The sequence below is a fragment of the Pangasianodon hypophthalmus genome, chromosome 26 (genome assembly GCF_027358585.1).
Source record: "Pangasianodon hypophthalmus isolate fPanHyp1 chromosome 26, fPanHyp1.pri, whole genome shotgun sequence".
Classification (NCBI taxonomy): domain Eukaryota; kingdom Metazoa; phylum Chordata; class Actinopteri; order Siluriformes; family Pangasiidae; genus Pangasianodon; species Pangasianodon hypophthalmus.
Window position 1 is genome coordinate 38,000 of NC_069735.1, and position 15,785 is coordinate 53,784.

The 15,785-nt window shown below is 38.9% G+C and overlaps 2 protein-coding genes across 2 annotated transcripts; both read right to left on the reverse strand.

Moving 5' to 3' along the window:
* Window positions 1-1,036: 1,036 nt before the first annotated feature.
* Window positions 1,037-1,877, reverse strand: LOC128317484 (elastin-like). Its single transcript, XM_053229650.1, has 4 exons — window positions 1,858-1,877; window positions 1,548-1,718; window positions 1,218-1,398; window positions 1,037-1,108 (listed from the first exon to the last, which is right to left on the reverse strand). Exons 1-4 carry the CDS (start codon window positions 1,875-1,877, stop codon window positions 1,037-1,039), a joined length of 444 nt encoding a protein of 147 aa, XP_053085625.1.
* A 6,958-nt stretch (window positions 1,878-8,835) lies between these two features.
* npy2rl (neuropeptide Y receptor Y2, like) lies at window positions 8,836-15,562 on the reverse strand. The gene is made up of 4 exons (XM_026910891.3): window positions 15,463-15,562; window positions 13,543-14,198; window positions 11,735-11,891; window positions 8,836-9,435 (listed from the first exon to the last, which is right to left on the reverse strand). The coding sequence occupies exons 2-4, from the start codon at window positions 14,175-14,177 to the stop codon at window positions 9,112-9,114; spliced, it is 1,116 nt and encodes a 371-aa protein (XP_026766692.1). The 5' UTR covers window positions 14,178-14,198; window positions 15,463-15,562; the 3' UTR covers window positions 8,836-9,111.
* Window positions 15,563-15,785: the final 223 nt, after the last annotated feature.

A 15,785-nucleotide genomic window follows, 5' to 3' on the forward strand; every position in this document is an offset into this window, starting at 1 on the left:
ATATATATATATATATATATATATATATAGTATTAATATTATCATTAATATAAACCTGTGATTTGCTGCTGCACTGCTGTCAGAGAAAATTAATCAACATCTTCTGACCAGTCCCAAACCGGAATTCAACAGCACAGTGGAATAAACAATATTAAAGTATTTCACCTTTTTTTTTGTATGTTTATATAATTGTGTAGTGAACTTTTACCTTATTCTAATTCACAAAGCTCTACATTTTATAAAGCTATACATTTGTGTTCATATGAATATGGATATAAATGTCTGTGTGTGTGCATTTTAAAAGAAATTTTAAGAAAGAAATTTAGTAACACACTATACATGGCATATACAGATGCAGTCTGACTACAGCTTTAATACAATTTAAAGCATGCATCATTTAGTTTTATATATTCAGTATTGATTCACTAAGAGAAAAATAAAAAATATGATAGACCAAGATCAGGTCTGACTCTAAAACATTAATTTCTTAGACACATGTGATTTACTGTCACTTTCAGTCAATTTATTTTAGTTTTGCAAAGTTTTGTTTCGTAACAATCACAGGAAGACATGCTTCAGCCTGTTTCAGTCAATTTATATCCAAATACATTACGACTGCATGAGCACACATCCAAGGCGTAGCATAAAGAAAATAGAGACATCTCATCCGAAGCCAGCAAACAGAGAATCAGAAAAATCAATAACAATATTAGAAAACAAGCTGACTGAACTCATATAGAGAGATTAAGTTCAATGCTAACTTTATTTACAGTAACCATTATGCAATTCAACCACTTTACAAAGAACATCAAATAAATACAGTGTTCAAAAATAATACATTTGTACATTTGTAGTGTGTGTGTGTGTGTGTGTGTGTGATTGATTTATTGCTGGTTGTTTTCTGTGAGAGCTTCTCTGACTACCTTTTCCACATAAAGATATCTGTTGGTATAGAAAGAGTCTGCAAACATGCTCATTTTTTAAGACAATCAAGCCAAAACATAATTATGGACGAAAGTGAGCACATATGGGTGTGTCAGCTGCAAACGTAGGTGGCACAGGTACAACTAGGCACACCCTGGCACACCCTGACACACTCAGGCACACCCTGACACACCCAGGCACACCCAGACACACCCAGGCACACCCTGACACACCCTGACACACCCAGGCACACCGTGACACACCCTGACACACCCAGGCACACCCTGACACACCCTGACATACCCAGGCACACCCAGGTACACCCAGGCACACCCTGGCACACCCAGACACACCCAGGCACACCCAGGCACACCCTGACACACCCTGACACACCCAGGCACACCCAGGTACACCCAGGCACACCCTGGCACACCCAGGCACACCCAGGCACACCCAGACACACCCAGGCACACCCTGACACACCCAGACACACCCAGACACACCCAGGCACACCCTGACACACCCTGACACACCCAGGCACACCCAGGTACACCCAGGCACACCCTGGCACACCCAGACACACCCAGACACACCCAGGCACACCCTGACACACCCTGACACACCCAGGCACACCCAGGTACACCCAGGCACACCCTGGCACACCCAGGCACACCCAGGCACACCCAGACACACCCAGGCACACCCTGACACACCCAGGCACACCCAGGCACACCCTGACACACCCAGGCACACCCTGACACACCCTGACACACCCTGGCACACCCAGGCACACCCTGACACACCCAGACACACCCAGACACACCCAGACACACCCAGGCACACCCTGGCACACCCTGACACACCCAGGCACATCCTGACACACCCAGACACACCCAGGCACACCCTGACACACCCAGACACACCCAGGCACACCCTGACACACCCAGGCACATCCTGACACACCCTATGTTATGACACAGTCTAGGTCGGGCTGCAATACACAAAGAAATAAATGTGTGACAAGACCAAGATTGCGTTTGCTTTGTATTTTATTCTCACTCTTTTTTAAAGTGGTTAAATCTTCAGAAGCTGACCATTCTCTCTAACTATACACAAAGTGAACTAACTAACCTAACTCAAAAGAAGGAAACAAAAAAAATCCACGTCCTTCCCTCACTCCCTGGCTAACCCAAAACAAGAGAAAATGGATTAAACATAAATGGTGCCAACTTCCTACTAACCAAGTTTACAATGTACTATTTACAAGTGGTGGTTATTGGTGTATGTTTTTTACAAGATATCTACAAGTGAAGGAGCAAAGCACTAACGAGGTCAACAACAGGCAGAGGGTCATACACAGAAGAAATCAGCACATGTAGCAAAATTTATATGGGACAAAGCAAAGACAATGACCTGCGTGGAGATGTAGACAGCCTGAAAAGCAGCCTTACAGCTAGAAGACCACATAAAAGGAACTGAGTTATTGAGGAGATTTGTGAGAGGGAACACTACAACTAAGAAATTCTTACAAGAACTCCTCTAATACCCAGCCATCCCAAAAAGGCAATGGACTTAACCTTAGCATCCAGTGGGTGAACAGCAAGGTTTAGTGTGAGAGAGACTGTCTGGAGGTGAGCAAACACATGGTCTAAGGTACAAATAATGGCATCTCAAGTATCTGTAAAAAAAACCCCACATTGTCAAGGTAGGCTTCACAATAATCACCTAGGACCCTAATCATTAGACACTGAAATATAGCTAGTGCATTTTTAAGACCAAAAGCCATGACTGTATATTTCTAGGAACCTGTCTGGTGGAGTGAAAGCAGAAATATCAGATGCACATGGGGTGAGTGGAACTTGCCAGTAACCCTTTAGAAGAAAGAGTTTTATAACAAACTTTGCACTGCCCATTCAATCAACACAGTCTTCTATTCTTGGAAGGGGAAAAGAGTCTGCTTTTGTTAAAGCATTGACTTTTCGATAATCTGTGCAGTCTTTGGAACTAGCAGGCAAGGACTACAGCTAGGCACAGTAAGACCATTCTCAATCAAATAGCCTGTCTCCTCTTTCATAATGGCATGTTTAGTAGGATTAATCCTGTAAGCATTTTGTTTAACAGGAACATTATCACCAACATCAATGTTATGCTTGAACACTGTAGTAAGAGAAGAGGTATCAGAAAAAAAGTGGTGGGTTTTTCTTAACAAGACTTATTAAGTCACCCTGGGCTTTTTCTAACAAGTGAGCAAGTTTGGACTGAATATTTGACAGCCATTCAGAGTTTGGTAAATGACCACAGGGAAAACAAGCCCTACCTTAGCCGAGACTATCCACCTCAGGAGAATACTCAGACAGCAGCGCTCTCATAGAGGCAGCAGCTACTGAAAAGACAACAGGAACTGAAGAGCAGACATCTGTTGTGGACAGAGAGATATAAGGCTTGAGCATATTCACATGGCATACATGAGACTTTCTTTTCCAATCAGATGTTATCACAACATAGTCTGTCTGTTTCAATAACATCAGGACCTGAGAACCTAGCCTGGAGAGCTGAGCCTGGTAGTGGTAGTAAAACCAAAACCTCATCACCTGCTTGGAATTGTAGGACCTCAGAGCGAATCAGGCAGTGATGGTTTAATCAAAACTGTGCAAAGACAGCAACAAGCAGAATTCCGTGAGAGACTAACACTCTGATTGCATTTTGCAGAATCCCTAGAATCCCTACCAATTCACACCTTAAAAGACACAGACTCAGTGAACACTTTTGCTTACTTATTTCCTTGTTTTATATACTTAATTATGTGCCACTATAACCCAGATTAACCACTCCTTTAAATTGCTAAGGCAGGCAAAGCACCAGTACCAAATGGCTGGTTAAAAGACTATCATCACCATGGTGTTAACACCCACAGGGTAAAGCTGGTGATTCCAAGTGGGAGCTCTGGACAGTGAGACAAGGCAAATCCCCCACAGAGCATAGGACAAACACCCTCTTCATTGCATGGAGTCTATTTTGATGTAGCCACATGTATCAAATCTCTACATAATGCCCAGCCTGGTGATAACCCTGAAAATTATGTCATTATGATCTGTGACCTATATTACCCATGCCTATAACCAAAATGTAACCATTATGCTTTTTATTATCTTGTATTCATGCCATCATACCTGGCAAATTAATTGTCATTCCAAAGTATGTCATGTTTAGTATCTGTGTGCTGGATTTTACATTTCAAGAATGTTGGTGGACTGCATATTCTGATAACTCACACTGTAATTTTACTGTTGGAATAAGGACCAAATAACACCAAGTAAGAGCAGGAAAATGGAAAATATGTGACCCAAAAGGTACCGTGCAAATTAGTTGGAGGTGAAAGCAAAACTAGTCACCAGTTGTCCTAAAGATAACTTCTGATTGGTTGGAACTCTTAGAGGGCTGGTTTAGGCAGAAAGAGTTAAAACCCCATGACTGGGCATTCATTAAGCTGGTGACATTCATTAAGCTGGTGGCGACGGAGTCGCGTTTTGTTAGTCTCGTCTTGTTCATCCTTTCCGTCCTGCCATCCGATGTTCATCTATTTTCTTTTCTTTAAGTTTTGTCTCAGATTCTTTATCCACTCAAGTAATTTTTGTTTTCCACAAAGTCTTTTTGGAGAGTAATAACTTTCCACCAACATTTTGGACGAATAAGCTGGTTAGTTGCTGTAACTTTATTCTGATAATACACTGCCTGGCCAAAAAAAAAGGTCGCTCTTTGGGTTTAAATAAGCAAATACTTAAGAGCCTATGATTGGATCATTACTGCAGTGATTAATATGCTTCAGCTGGCAACAATTCTTTTAACCTTAACTGATTCAGTGTGTAGCTTCTCATTTCTTAAACAGCCATGGCAGAATACGTATCCCATGGTCGTGGAAAAGATGTTACTGAAGGGGAAAATTGTTGGCCTGCATCAAGCAAAGAAAACACCTAAGGAGATTGCTGAAATCACTGGAACTGGGTTAAGAAATGTCCAGTGCATTATTAAAGTCTGGAAGGATTGTGGTGAACTGTCAGCTTTACAGCAGAAATGTAGTCGGAAAAAAATCTTGAATGATCATGATCGGAGATCTTTATAACGCTTGGTGATGTCACATCGTAAATAAATCGACAGGAGAACTCACGGCTATGTTTAATAGTGAAAGTAAGAGCATTTCCACACGCACAATGTGATGAGAACTTACAGGATTGGGACTAAACAGCTGTGTGACCACAACAAAGCCATTTGTTAGTGAGACTAATCAGAAAAAATAACTTTAATTTGCTCTGGAGCATAAAGACTGGACTGTGGAGCAATGGAAAAAGGTCATGTGGTCTGATAAAATCAGATTTACTCTATTCCAAAGCAATGGGCGTGTCAGGGTAAGAAGGGAAATGCATGAAGTGATGCACACGTCATGCATAATGCCTACTGTACAAGCCTCTGGAGGCAGTGTGATGATCTGGGGTTGCATCAGCTGGTCAGGTCGAGGATCAGCCTCATTGTGTGGCAGTAAAATGAAGTCAGCTGAGCACCTGAATGTACTGAATGACCAGGTTTTCCCGTCAATTGACTTTTTCTTCCCTGACGGCACAGGCATATTCCAGGATGAAAATGCTGAGATTCATCAGGCTTAACTTGTGAAAGAGTCGTTCAGGAAGCATGAGGAATCATTTTCACACATGAATTGGCCACCACACAGTCCTGACCTTAACCCCATTGAAAGTGTTTGGGATGTGCTGGAGAAGACTTTACGGAGTGGTTAGACTCTCCTGTCCTCAATGCAAGATCTCAGCCAAAAATTAATGCAACTCTGGATGGAAATAAATGTTGTGAAGTTGCATAAGGTTGTTGAAACAATGCCAGGATGAATGTGTGCCGTAATCAAAGCTAAATGCAGTGCAACAAAATTTTAGACTGTGCGACTTTTTTTTTTTGGCCAGGCAGTGTATTTCCCCTGAATTAATTAATATTTCCCTTCGAGCTAATGTTTTCTCTAGAGAATGCACGCACCAAAGATTTTATTTTTTATCAAAGCGAGTCTTCATGCAGGACTGTGAGGAAGCAAGAGAATGTTTGGCTAATTTACAAGCAGTATGTACAGTAGGTGCTCACGAAAGGAACTAACATAATCCAGGACATTCCTAGCTGGGGTTTTCACAAGACAGAAACCCTTCCTGTAAAACCTTTAAAGGACCACGAACAGAGTGATCAAAGACTAACTCAGCTGTGCTGAATCCAAGTGACTCTTGTACAGCATCACAGATAGCAAACAAAAAAGGGGAATCCCTTCATCCCAATCTTTTCCCTGACTTAAACAGAAGGTTCAAAGCATAGACTTTAATGTCTGATGGAACCTTTCTAATGCACCTTGGGACTCTGGGTGGTTAGCACTAGAAAATAATGATGAATGTTCAGTTGCTTCATAACCTTCCCAAACAGAACAGACGTAAAATTTGAACCCTAGTCTGACTGGATGTATTTTGGCAAACAAAAAGTGGTACAAACTTAACAAGAGCTCTGATGATAGCACGGGACTTTATGCTATGCAGGGGTATGGCTTCAGCGTACCTAGTAGCAGCACACATCAAAGATAGGTGCATTAGACCAGAAAAGACATTTGGCATTATAAATCACAGTTCATCCTCTCCACATCATTTGCAATGCAACTTCAGTATCAAAGTCTGATATTGACTAAGTGCTTAAGTTCAATAAGCACTTCCACATTAGCTCTATTCTGAAACACAGAGCAAATAGAATAAGAAATCTCTCATAAACCAATACTTCTAATTAAATATCAAATTCTCATCTCCTGTGTGCCAATTTAGGCAAACAGATCAATCCTGCACTGTGGAGAAGCCACACAGATCTTTATTTTCTATTACAGGCGAAATTCTAGTTCATATAACTCCTTCTTATTTGAAGTTATCATGTACTGCACATGGCTTTTTGATTTTTGTCTTGCTATTAATTAGCTTCTGAAATGTATACAATGTACTTATTCATATTACGTTATATTCATCTAACATTTCCAAAACTCTGAAGCACTGGAAAGACCAGAAAGAAAAGAAATCGTGTGTAAAATTTAGTTTAATATGGGCATGACATGCAAAATTGAGGTCACAAATGATACATTTGTGATTTTGAATACTTGAATTAACAAAATTTCATCAGCATTTAGGTTTTTTTTTTTTTTTAAAGATTTAATGGATATGCTGCCTAAGCAGGTTGCAGCTTAGTTTAAGCAAATGTAGTGTATGAAATTATCCGTAAAAAATTTACATTATAGATAAATTTCATATGGAAGAAAATTACATGTACTTACATCCTTAATATATTCACAATATATGTTAGATTTTTTCAATAAATTTCCTGTACATCAATCATAGCTTGTTATTTACTGTATGTCAGACATAACAGAAATAGATTATATGTACTTAATATTACATATACGTAAAAGGACATGTAGATATACTTCAAATTTTATCAGCACATTTTTAAAATATATGTAGCAATTTCTTTTGGCTCTCATAGCATTATTAAAATTAGACTCAGTGAAGATGAGAAGTGTGTGTGAGCTTTATCATTTCTCAGGATTTGATGATTGCATGGCTATATATGGATGTAAACCATGTAAAATATTTACAGGAGTGTTTCCACATGAATACGATGTCCAAACAATTATTTCTGATATAACAATCAATATATATAACAATTATTTATTATATACAATAAATACTGAAGCTCTGACGACACGAGATCCTGTAAATGTTTTGTGTACATCCTTCCATAGCACTGTGTTCTGGTTTACATGACATGACATGATCCACATCAAGTGTGTGTCTCAACATGTCTCCATAACTCTTCTATAAGCCAAAGTACAACCTTCATTAAAGAAATTAAAGTAATAAACACTTAGGCTATGCAGTAAAACAAAATGTAAAATATACAGTAAAATAAAATGTAACCTATTTACTTAGCTTCTGTTCTCATCTTTAGACATCAAAAATTATCCAGAATGTGTTTGGGAATATGTTTCATTCATTCCACAAACAGAATTTGTGCACAAATTATAATAACATATTGTTATGTTGATTTAGTGTCTTCTGGCCGCTAAATTGTGATTGTACCCACAATATAAAAACATCTTAACTTTCTGGGTCTTTGTAGACTTTGTAAATAAAAACAGTGTAATTTTGGAGCACAAGTCTCAACAGAAACTTTTACACTTATAGCTAAAAGCAAATAATCACCTTCTATATATTAATGCCTTCTTCTAAGTTATTGTTACTGCTGCTGATAATGCATTTAATTAAATAGAGACTTATTCACCTACATTACATTCATCTAGCATGAACATTTTGGAGGAATTGCACATCACAGTTAAAAGCACATATGCTTCATATTAATAAATATTAATGTCAGTTTTGTTTTCAGTCACGGTTCTTTCATGTTGCCCCTCATGCTTTAATTAGATTACATTAAATGAAGAAATTACTGACACTCACATTCACCCTAAACTGTGTCTATCAAGAAAAATAGCCTATTCTGTGTATGAGATCTTTCCTGTAAGACGATTCATATGTGATTATTTAATCACCACGAAGTGTCAGTTTCCCCAGTTTTACCAGTGTGCCTAAAAAAACAAAAAATAATAAATAAATAAATAAATAAATAAATAATAATAATAATAATAATACAGGGTGATTCAATTCAAATTCAAATGTTAACATTTATATGACACTGCGTCTCTGACGTGTGCTCTGACCCCAACTTCCCAAGAAGCTGGGATATGTGAAGAAAAGAATTCCACTGTACTACAGTGAATATATTACAAATAAATTTCAAATTTTTAAATAAATTTGCAAATTCTTCTAATACTTGCTCAGTGCCACTGGGTCCATATGGATTTCTCACAGGTTACACCTAATGCCATGCAATAAAATGAAAACTGTAAAGAAAAATGTTAACATTTTTAAAATCACCCTGTATTACGGCAAACATCAAAGATTTATTGTGGGAGATTAAAACCTTTGTTTGTTTCAATGTCTATTTTAGTCAAATGGACCTTTCTAAAGGATTGAACCTCCTGATGATGGAGTCATATGCAGCTTATCCCACAGTGGATTTTGTCTGACGATTAGCATGTAATATTTTTAAGTAATCTCAAACTTCTGTGGCCTTGAGTTGTGTTTCAAGCACATTACGGGCCTCAAGAGCCTTTTTGGTGCGGACTGTCATAGCATTATGAACATCAGGGTGCGCTGAACCAAGCTGTTTCTCACATCGAAAGGCCGCCATAAAGGCACTTCGGTAGTTTCTGTTCATCCAGCCATAGAGAAGCGGGTTGGCAAAGGTGGAGCACATAGCCACAATGTGGAAAACTGTGTACAAAAGCCTGAAGTCTCTCATTACCAGGACACTGCTGTCAATGTCAATCGCCAGCTGGAAGGCATGGAATGGCAGCCAGCTCACCGCAAACACCACAACCTGCAACAGGGACATTAATACCATTAAATACGCATAAGTTCTCTCCAACACAAATTCAATGAATTAATTAGATCACTGCTTCTAAGAGTAGGTTCTGCGAAGCATGGTCCTTGATTTTTAAAATTATTTACAGTGTTGAAAATACAATCCACCATTATCAATGTTATTTATCACGAAGTGAGAGGTTGAGACAGATGCAGTTGCAGTTGAAGTGTTTATTAGAGAGCCGGGCAGACAAATCCAAAACGTGAATCCAAAATAAAAAAACAAGGAACAGGCAAAGGTCAGCCGATTTGCAAACAACAATAATCAGGTAATCCAAAGAGCACAAACGAGGAAACGCTAGAACTGGGAAATCAGAACACTGAACAAAGGCTCAGTAAAGACAGATAAATACTGAACAATACTTCGCACAGGACAAAGACACACAAGCGTTTAAATATACAAACTAATCAAAGGTTAAACTGAAAACAGGTATGAGAAAAAAAGACACAGGAGGGAGACAACCAATAACAGGACATGGGTGAAGACGAGACATGACTCAAAACAAAAATACGCATGGCAACATAAACATAAGACAACGCAGAAGAGTGTGCTGTAGTGCTGCGCGCTGTTATGCGCACTGAGCACTTCTGCGCACTTCTGCGCACAGCGCTCGGCATGCGATGCTCCACAGTGCCTTCAAACACTCCACCCCGCGATCCGGCCCTTCTGGGTTAGGGTTAGGGTTAGGGGCAGTGACATCCTCGCTGGGATCTGGTGGCAGAGCTGGGACAATGTCGCCGGGGTCAGGTGGCGGGGCTGGGACAGGCTCAGGTGTGAGCAGGGTGTGGGAGGCCATGGCATCAGCCTCAGGCAGGAGCAGGACTTGGGAAGCCACGCTGTCGGCGTCTGGAGGGAGCTCTGCAGGGGCGACTGCCACATCGGCCTCTGTAGGGAGCTCTTGAGGGCAGGTTGCCCTGTCGGCCTCTTCTTCATCTCAAGCCTTCCTCTAATCATAGTAGTTCATGAATGGCTGTGTGGGCTTGGCCATCAGGCAGGCCCACCCAAAAACTTTCTAAGTTGGGGTTAAAATCGGCCCTCCTGTACACCACTCTCAGGAGGCATATGAATTTGGCTACAGCGAGGCCCATGGTTGCTGTGGCAACCAGGAGCTCTACCCACTGGCGGGCATGGCCGATAACCCAGGGCAACAAGAACCTCAGCCACTTCTTCTCTTTGGGCTTGGGGTCCAATAGGCTCTCAAATATATTTGGCACTGCAGCAGCTAGCTTTCTGGAGGGACTGTAAAGCCACTGAAGGGAGCCGGGGGATATAGGGAGTCCACTGAGGAAAATGGACCAAGTCAAATGCCGGCATGGTCATTCTGGTGCATCCTGCTGCATCCATGGTTGGGCAAAGTATTCTCTCAGGGACAGAGAGGTTGAGACAGATGTAGTTAAAGTTGAAGTGTTTATTAGAGAGCCAGGCAGACAAATCCAATCCATGAATCCAAAATAAAAAAACAAGGAACAGGCAAAAGTCAGGTGATTTGCAAACAGCAATAATGAGGTAATCCAAAGAGCACAAATGAGGAAACAGAACAATATGGAGAACTGGGAAATCAGAACACAGGCTCAGTAATGACAGAGGGGAAAAGCAGATAAATACTTCGCACGGGACAAAGACACACAAGCGTTTAAATATATAAACTGATCAAAGATTAAACTGAAAACAGGTATGAGTAATAGAGACACACGAGGGAGACAACCAATAACAGGACATGGGTGGAGACAAGACATGACTCAAAACAAAAATACACATGGCAACATAAACATATGACAACGCAGAAGAGCGTACTGTAGCGCTGCGCGCTGTTATGCGCACTGAGCACTTCAGGGAAATTCCTGACATTATTACATTTATTATTGAGTTCTTATAATTATTAACCTGTTTGACTGCTCACTATGAGAGTTTGTGGAATTTATTTTACAGTTAAAGAGGGCTCTGGCTAAAGTTTGAGAACTCCTGAACTAGACAATGTTAAAGTGTGAATGCTGTAACTTCAATAGCCACAAAAATGATTTGAGAGAATGTGTGATAAAAATGTATCTATTGTTTATATTTACTATCCATTAATGTGTGTACATTTTCTTAGTGATAGTAAATTTCTTTTCTACTTGTAATAACATTTTCTGTCTTCTGTGTGATCAGATAAGTTTATGATATGTAGTTCCTGTGCATTAAAGAAAAAATTCTAAATAGTGCAATAGTTAAGCTTTTTGTTGAAAGTTAACATTAACTAAACAGCATCACGTACCATGGTGACTAGCATCTTAGTGGTTTTACGGCGACGATGGTGGGAGTCATTGTGGCCAGCCGGGTTTATGTGATTACGGAGTTTGCTCCATATCCGGATGTATGCGAAAGAAATGACAGCGAGTGGAAACACATACTGAATCAGCAGCATGGAGACTCTAAAAAGAAAAATAATGTTACATTAGAACACTCTAATACCATCATATCATCAATAATATTGTTAAAATCAGATAACAATAAGTACATAAAATATATATACAATTTCAACAATGTATATATAACTTCATGATTAGCTTACATAATTATTTGAATTACATTTAATCTTCAGTGGATTGATCGTGTTTCACACATATGAGAATAGAATATATCTCTTAACTCCCCAAAATGAGACTTAAATTAAATATATCTTGTGGTGTATCATGGTATTAAAAAAAATAATTCTTTAATCAATGTTGAGAAAGATGAGAGTCATGCATAAAAAGGAAAAAATAAAGCACACGGAGATCAGGTCTAGAATTCTTTTGAGCTGGAGTGTCAGGCAGAGGGATATAAGTTAATGCCCTGATTTGCATTTGACTATAATTTGTCACTCTTTATTGTTCATTATTCCAAAGTGCTACATTTGCATAAGAAAATGACAGATGAGATGGTTATGCCATTTTATTGCCTTCAATAATTCTAAACACACCACACTGAACATATGTGCATACTCTTAGCCCAAATTTTTCTGTAAAATTTGTGAGCACTACCTTTCCTCTTCATTCAGTGGACAGATAGATTTGGGTGGTGACAGTGACATAGTAGAGGCATGTTAGTGTGTGTTGGTGTGATATGAGTGTATCAAACACAGCAGTGTGACTGGGTTTTTATTAAAACTGGTTGGTTTAGAACAGTCCAAACAATTCCAGCTAACACCAGTGACATGCCGACACACTGTGTGTGGAGAAAGATTAGCTATAGTTTAACTCTACACCTAAAAAATTGACTAAAAATATAAGCACATCTAATAAACTGTTGAGTAAGTACTAAAACAAAATATAAAATAATATTGATAACATTAGAAAATGAGTAATCTATCTTTATTTATCTATCTGTTTCACCAATGGACAGTGTACGCAATTTATGTTATTTTCAGCAAGCAGAGCATCCTGAATCCCAGGCAAATATGAAAAGTTGAGAAATTAAATTAACTCTTCTTCTGGCTGTGTAGTAATTACTCATAATCGGATGAGGTTTTGCAGAGACAGGAGTAATTTAAAACTCTTTTAAAACATAAGCTGTGTAATTAAAAAGCTGGACGTGCTGACTCACTAACATTGACACTAAACTTCACTCTCCGTATGCGCATGACTTTAGATCAGATTACAAATTTTAAAAAGACAAGATTTTAAACACAGACTTTGATACACACTGCCAAGTTCAGGATCCATGTAAACAGTTCATTCTGAATCTGAAATCAGAATGAATGATCTGATGAACTCATACCAGTGGAACTGAGACCACGTCAGTGTCACTGCTGTGCTGTGCATCACGACCCAAATTATATCTGTTCTACTGTCCTGTAGTGGTTTCTGTAGATGATGGAGTAGAGCTACAGGCAGATTGTGTTTCAATTCAATTCAATTTTATTTATGTTGTGCTTTTACATTTACATTTACATTGTCACAAAGCAGCTTACAGATATAGATTTAAATTTAGATCCCTAATGAGCAAACCACAGGTGACAGGTGCAATGAAAAACTCCCTGTGCTTGACTGTTCATTAGAGTAATAGAGCAGGAAGTGTATAGAGTTTGTGATATTTACTCACGAGTACAGAGTGCTGTCTGTGCTGCTACCTGGCCACTTCTCTCCACACACTTCAATGGATTCACCTGGAGAGAGATCAACAACCCCATACTCCCTAAAAATGGCAAGTGGGCTTGCCAGGACAGCACTTATAACCCAGGTGAGAGCAATGACCAGAAAGCAGGTGTCTTTTGATAGCCGTGTTTCCAGATGGTGAATAATACATCTATGGCGATCTAGTGCAATTACATTTAGGGTTACAGTTGAGACATGGACAGCAAGACCCTGTGCATATGGTAAAGTAAAGCAAAGCACTTGCCCAAACTTCCACTGCCCGAGTAAAGTGTAGGCCAAAGTGAAGGGAAGACACAATGTGTTAACAAGCAGGTCCGCTACTGCCAAGTTGGCAATGAAGAAGTTCGTGACAGTGCGGAGCGTTTTGAACTTGTACACTACATAGATAACCAGCGAATTTCCCACCACACCCAGGAGGATGATGGTGCTGTAGGCCAGAATCAGAATGACTTGAACCCCCAGATGCTTGGTACTGTCCTCCAGGTCCAACAGCGGACGGGTCAGTGAGGCATCAGGCGAGTCCACACCACTGGTCAGGACCTCGGGCCTGGAGGAGCCATTGACTAAACTGAAGACATCCATTTGTCACATAATCACACTGAGCTGTGGAGAAACATTTAATATTTAATATTATGAGATAAAGAAGGTTTTTTATTCTCATGTAACAAATTATATTTTCATTTAAAATTTAGTATTTGTAAAGGTTTTTCTTAATTGTTTTTATATTCTCTTATTCAGATTAAGTACAGAATCAAATACAATGAACTGTTGTACAGAAATATTACAATTTCTTTTACAGTATTTTTTTCAGTAACAAAATTATTTACACATTTACTTAGCAGTTGCTTCCAGGTTGTACAATTCAGTTGTTGTACAATTCAGCAGTTTTAGTCCAAAGTTAAATATTTAATGTGAAATAAATTATAGTCTCAGCAACTGAACAATGAATTTAAACTGTCTATACAATTTAAATATAAGTGTTTATTAAAATTTTACTGTAAATATTAAATATGTTTTGACTTAGTAAATAAGAGAAAATAATTCCTGTCTGGCTTCTGTGCAATGTCTGATTTAGAACTAAGATCTTATAATTGACCAGATAGAACCAGATTAAAAATTTATAGCACTTTCAGAGGAAATCTATGTGAGATTATCTTTTTTTCTTGAATGAGAGGGAGAAAAGCTGACTTTTTTTGCTCCTGGTATATTGGAAATTAATGTGTAATATATTCATCAATACATGTCAATATATATATATATATTCATTTATTAGTGTTCTTTTTGTTTATGTTTTACAGAATATATAGGATTTCAGTTTCTCTACGTGACGCACCCCTCTAGTTAGAAATTAAAAAATTGATGATCAGTGGGGATTGATGATCAATAATTTGGAGTATAGCCTTGTGATTACTTTTAATTAAAAAGATTAAAAAGACACAGTCATCTTTTGTAGTGTGTGTGTGTAAATTGCTCTCTGCCCTCAGGTTCTAAACACAACATTTTGAAATCTCATATGCACTGCAGTATACATCATGCAGTACATGAGTTATATTGAAATATATTGTCTATGTTTCTCACACGTGGTCTACGTTTCTTACGCGTGGTCTGTGTTCCTCATACCCGGTTTACATTCCTCACACCTGGTCTATCAGCACATCAATAATATCAATGACAATGTGAACCACAATGTACAAGCATGTACATTAAAACAGCAATAATGTGTATATTGTAAAATATATGTACAATCCCTTATGGATTAGTCACATATCTTTCAGCTGATCATACATATTTTTACATTTGTCCTTATGGACACATGAGAAAGATGACTCTGTGTGTGTGTGCTCGTGTATAACAGAAAGTGACTTACCTGAGGTTCTCATTCAAGTGATCCAGCAAATGGACATCTCAGGTTTTCAGTGTGAATAAAGTTTTGTGTTGGAGATCTTTCATTAAAGGACAAGATGATTTTAATTCATTATATTTTTCAGAAATTGTTCTGATTTTTTTTTTTTTTTTCTTAATAAAGATGTGTCCTTGTCTCTGGTGAAGATGAGCTGAATGTTTCTGCCAAGCAGCTCTGACACTCACATCCTCCTGTGAGAGAGAGAGAGAAGGGGGGAGAGAGAGAAAGAGAGGGGGGATAGAGAGAGGTGGGGGGAAGGGGAGAGAGAGAGACATTTGTATTTCATT

What these genes read in the sequence shown, in the direction of transcription:
- LOC128317484 (XM_053229650.1), bottom strand. Translation starts at nt 1,877, where the DNA reads ATGTGCCTGGGTGTGTCAGG. An exon ending in ATGTGCCTGGGTGTGTCAGG is followed by an intron (nt 1,719 to 1,857) that starts GTGTGCCTGGGT and finishes TGGGTGTGTCAG; the next exon opens with GGTGTGCCTGGGTGTGCCAG. An exon ending in GTGTGCCTGGGTATGTCAGG is followed by an intron (nt 1,109 to 1,217) that starts GTGTGTCAGGGT and finishes TGGGTGTGTCAG; the next exon opens with GGTGTGCCTGAGTGTGTCAG.
- npy2rl (XM_026910891.3), bottom strand. Translation starts at nt 14,177, where the DNA reads ATGGATGTCTTCAGTTTAGTCAATGGCTCCTCCAGGCCCGAGGTCCTG. An exon ending in ACAGACAGCACTCTGTACTC is followed by an intron (nt 11,892 to 13,542) that starts GTGAGTAAATAT and finishes TTTTCTTTTTAG; the next exon opens with AGTCTCCATGCTGCTGATTC. An exon ending in CTAAGATGCTAGTCACCATG is followed by an intron (nt 9,436 to 11,734) that starts GTACGTGATGCT and finishes TCCCTGTTGCAG; the next exon opens with GTTGTGGTGTTTGCGGTGAG.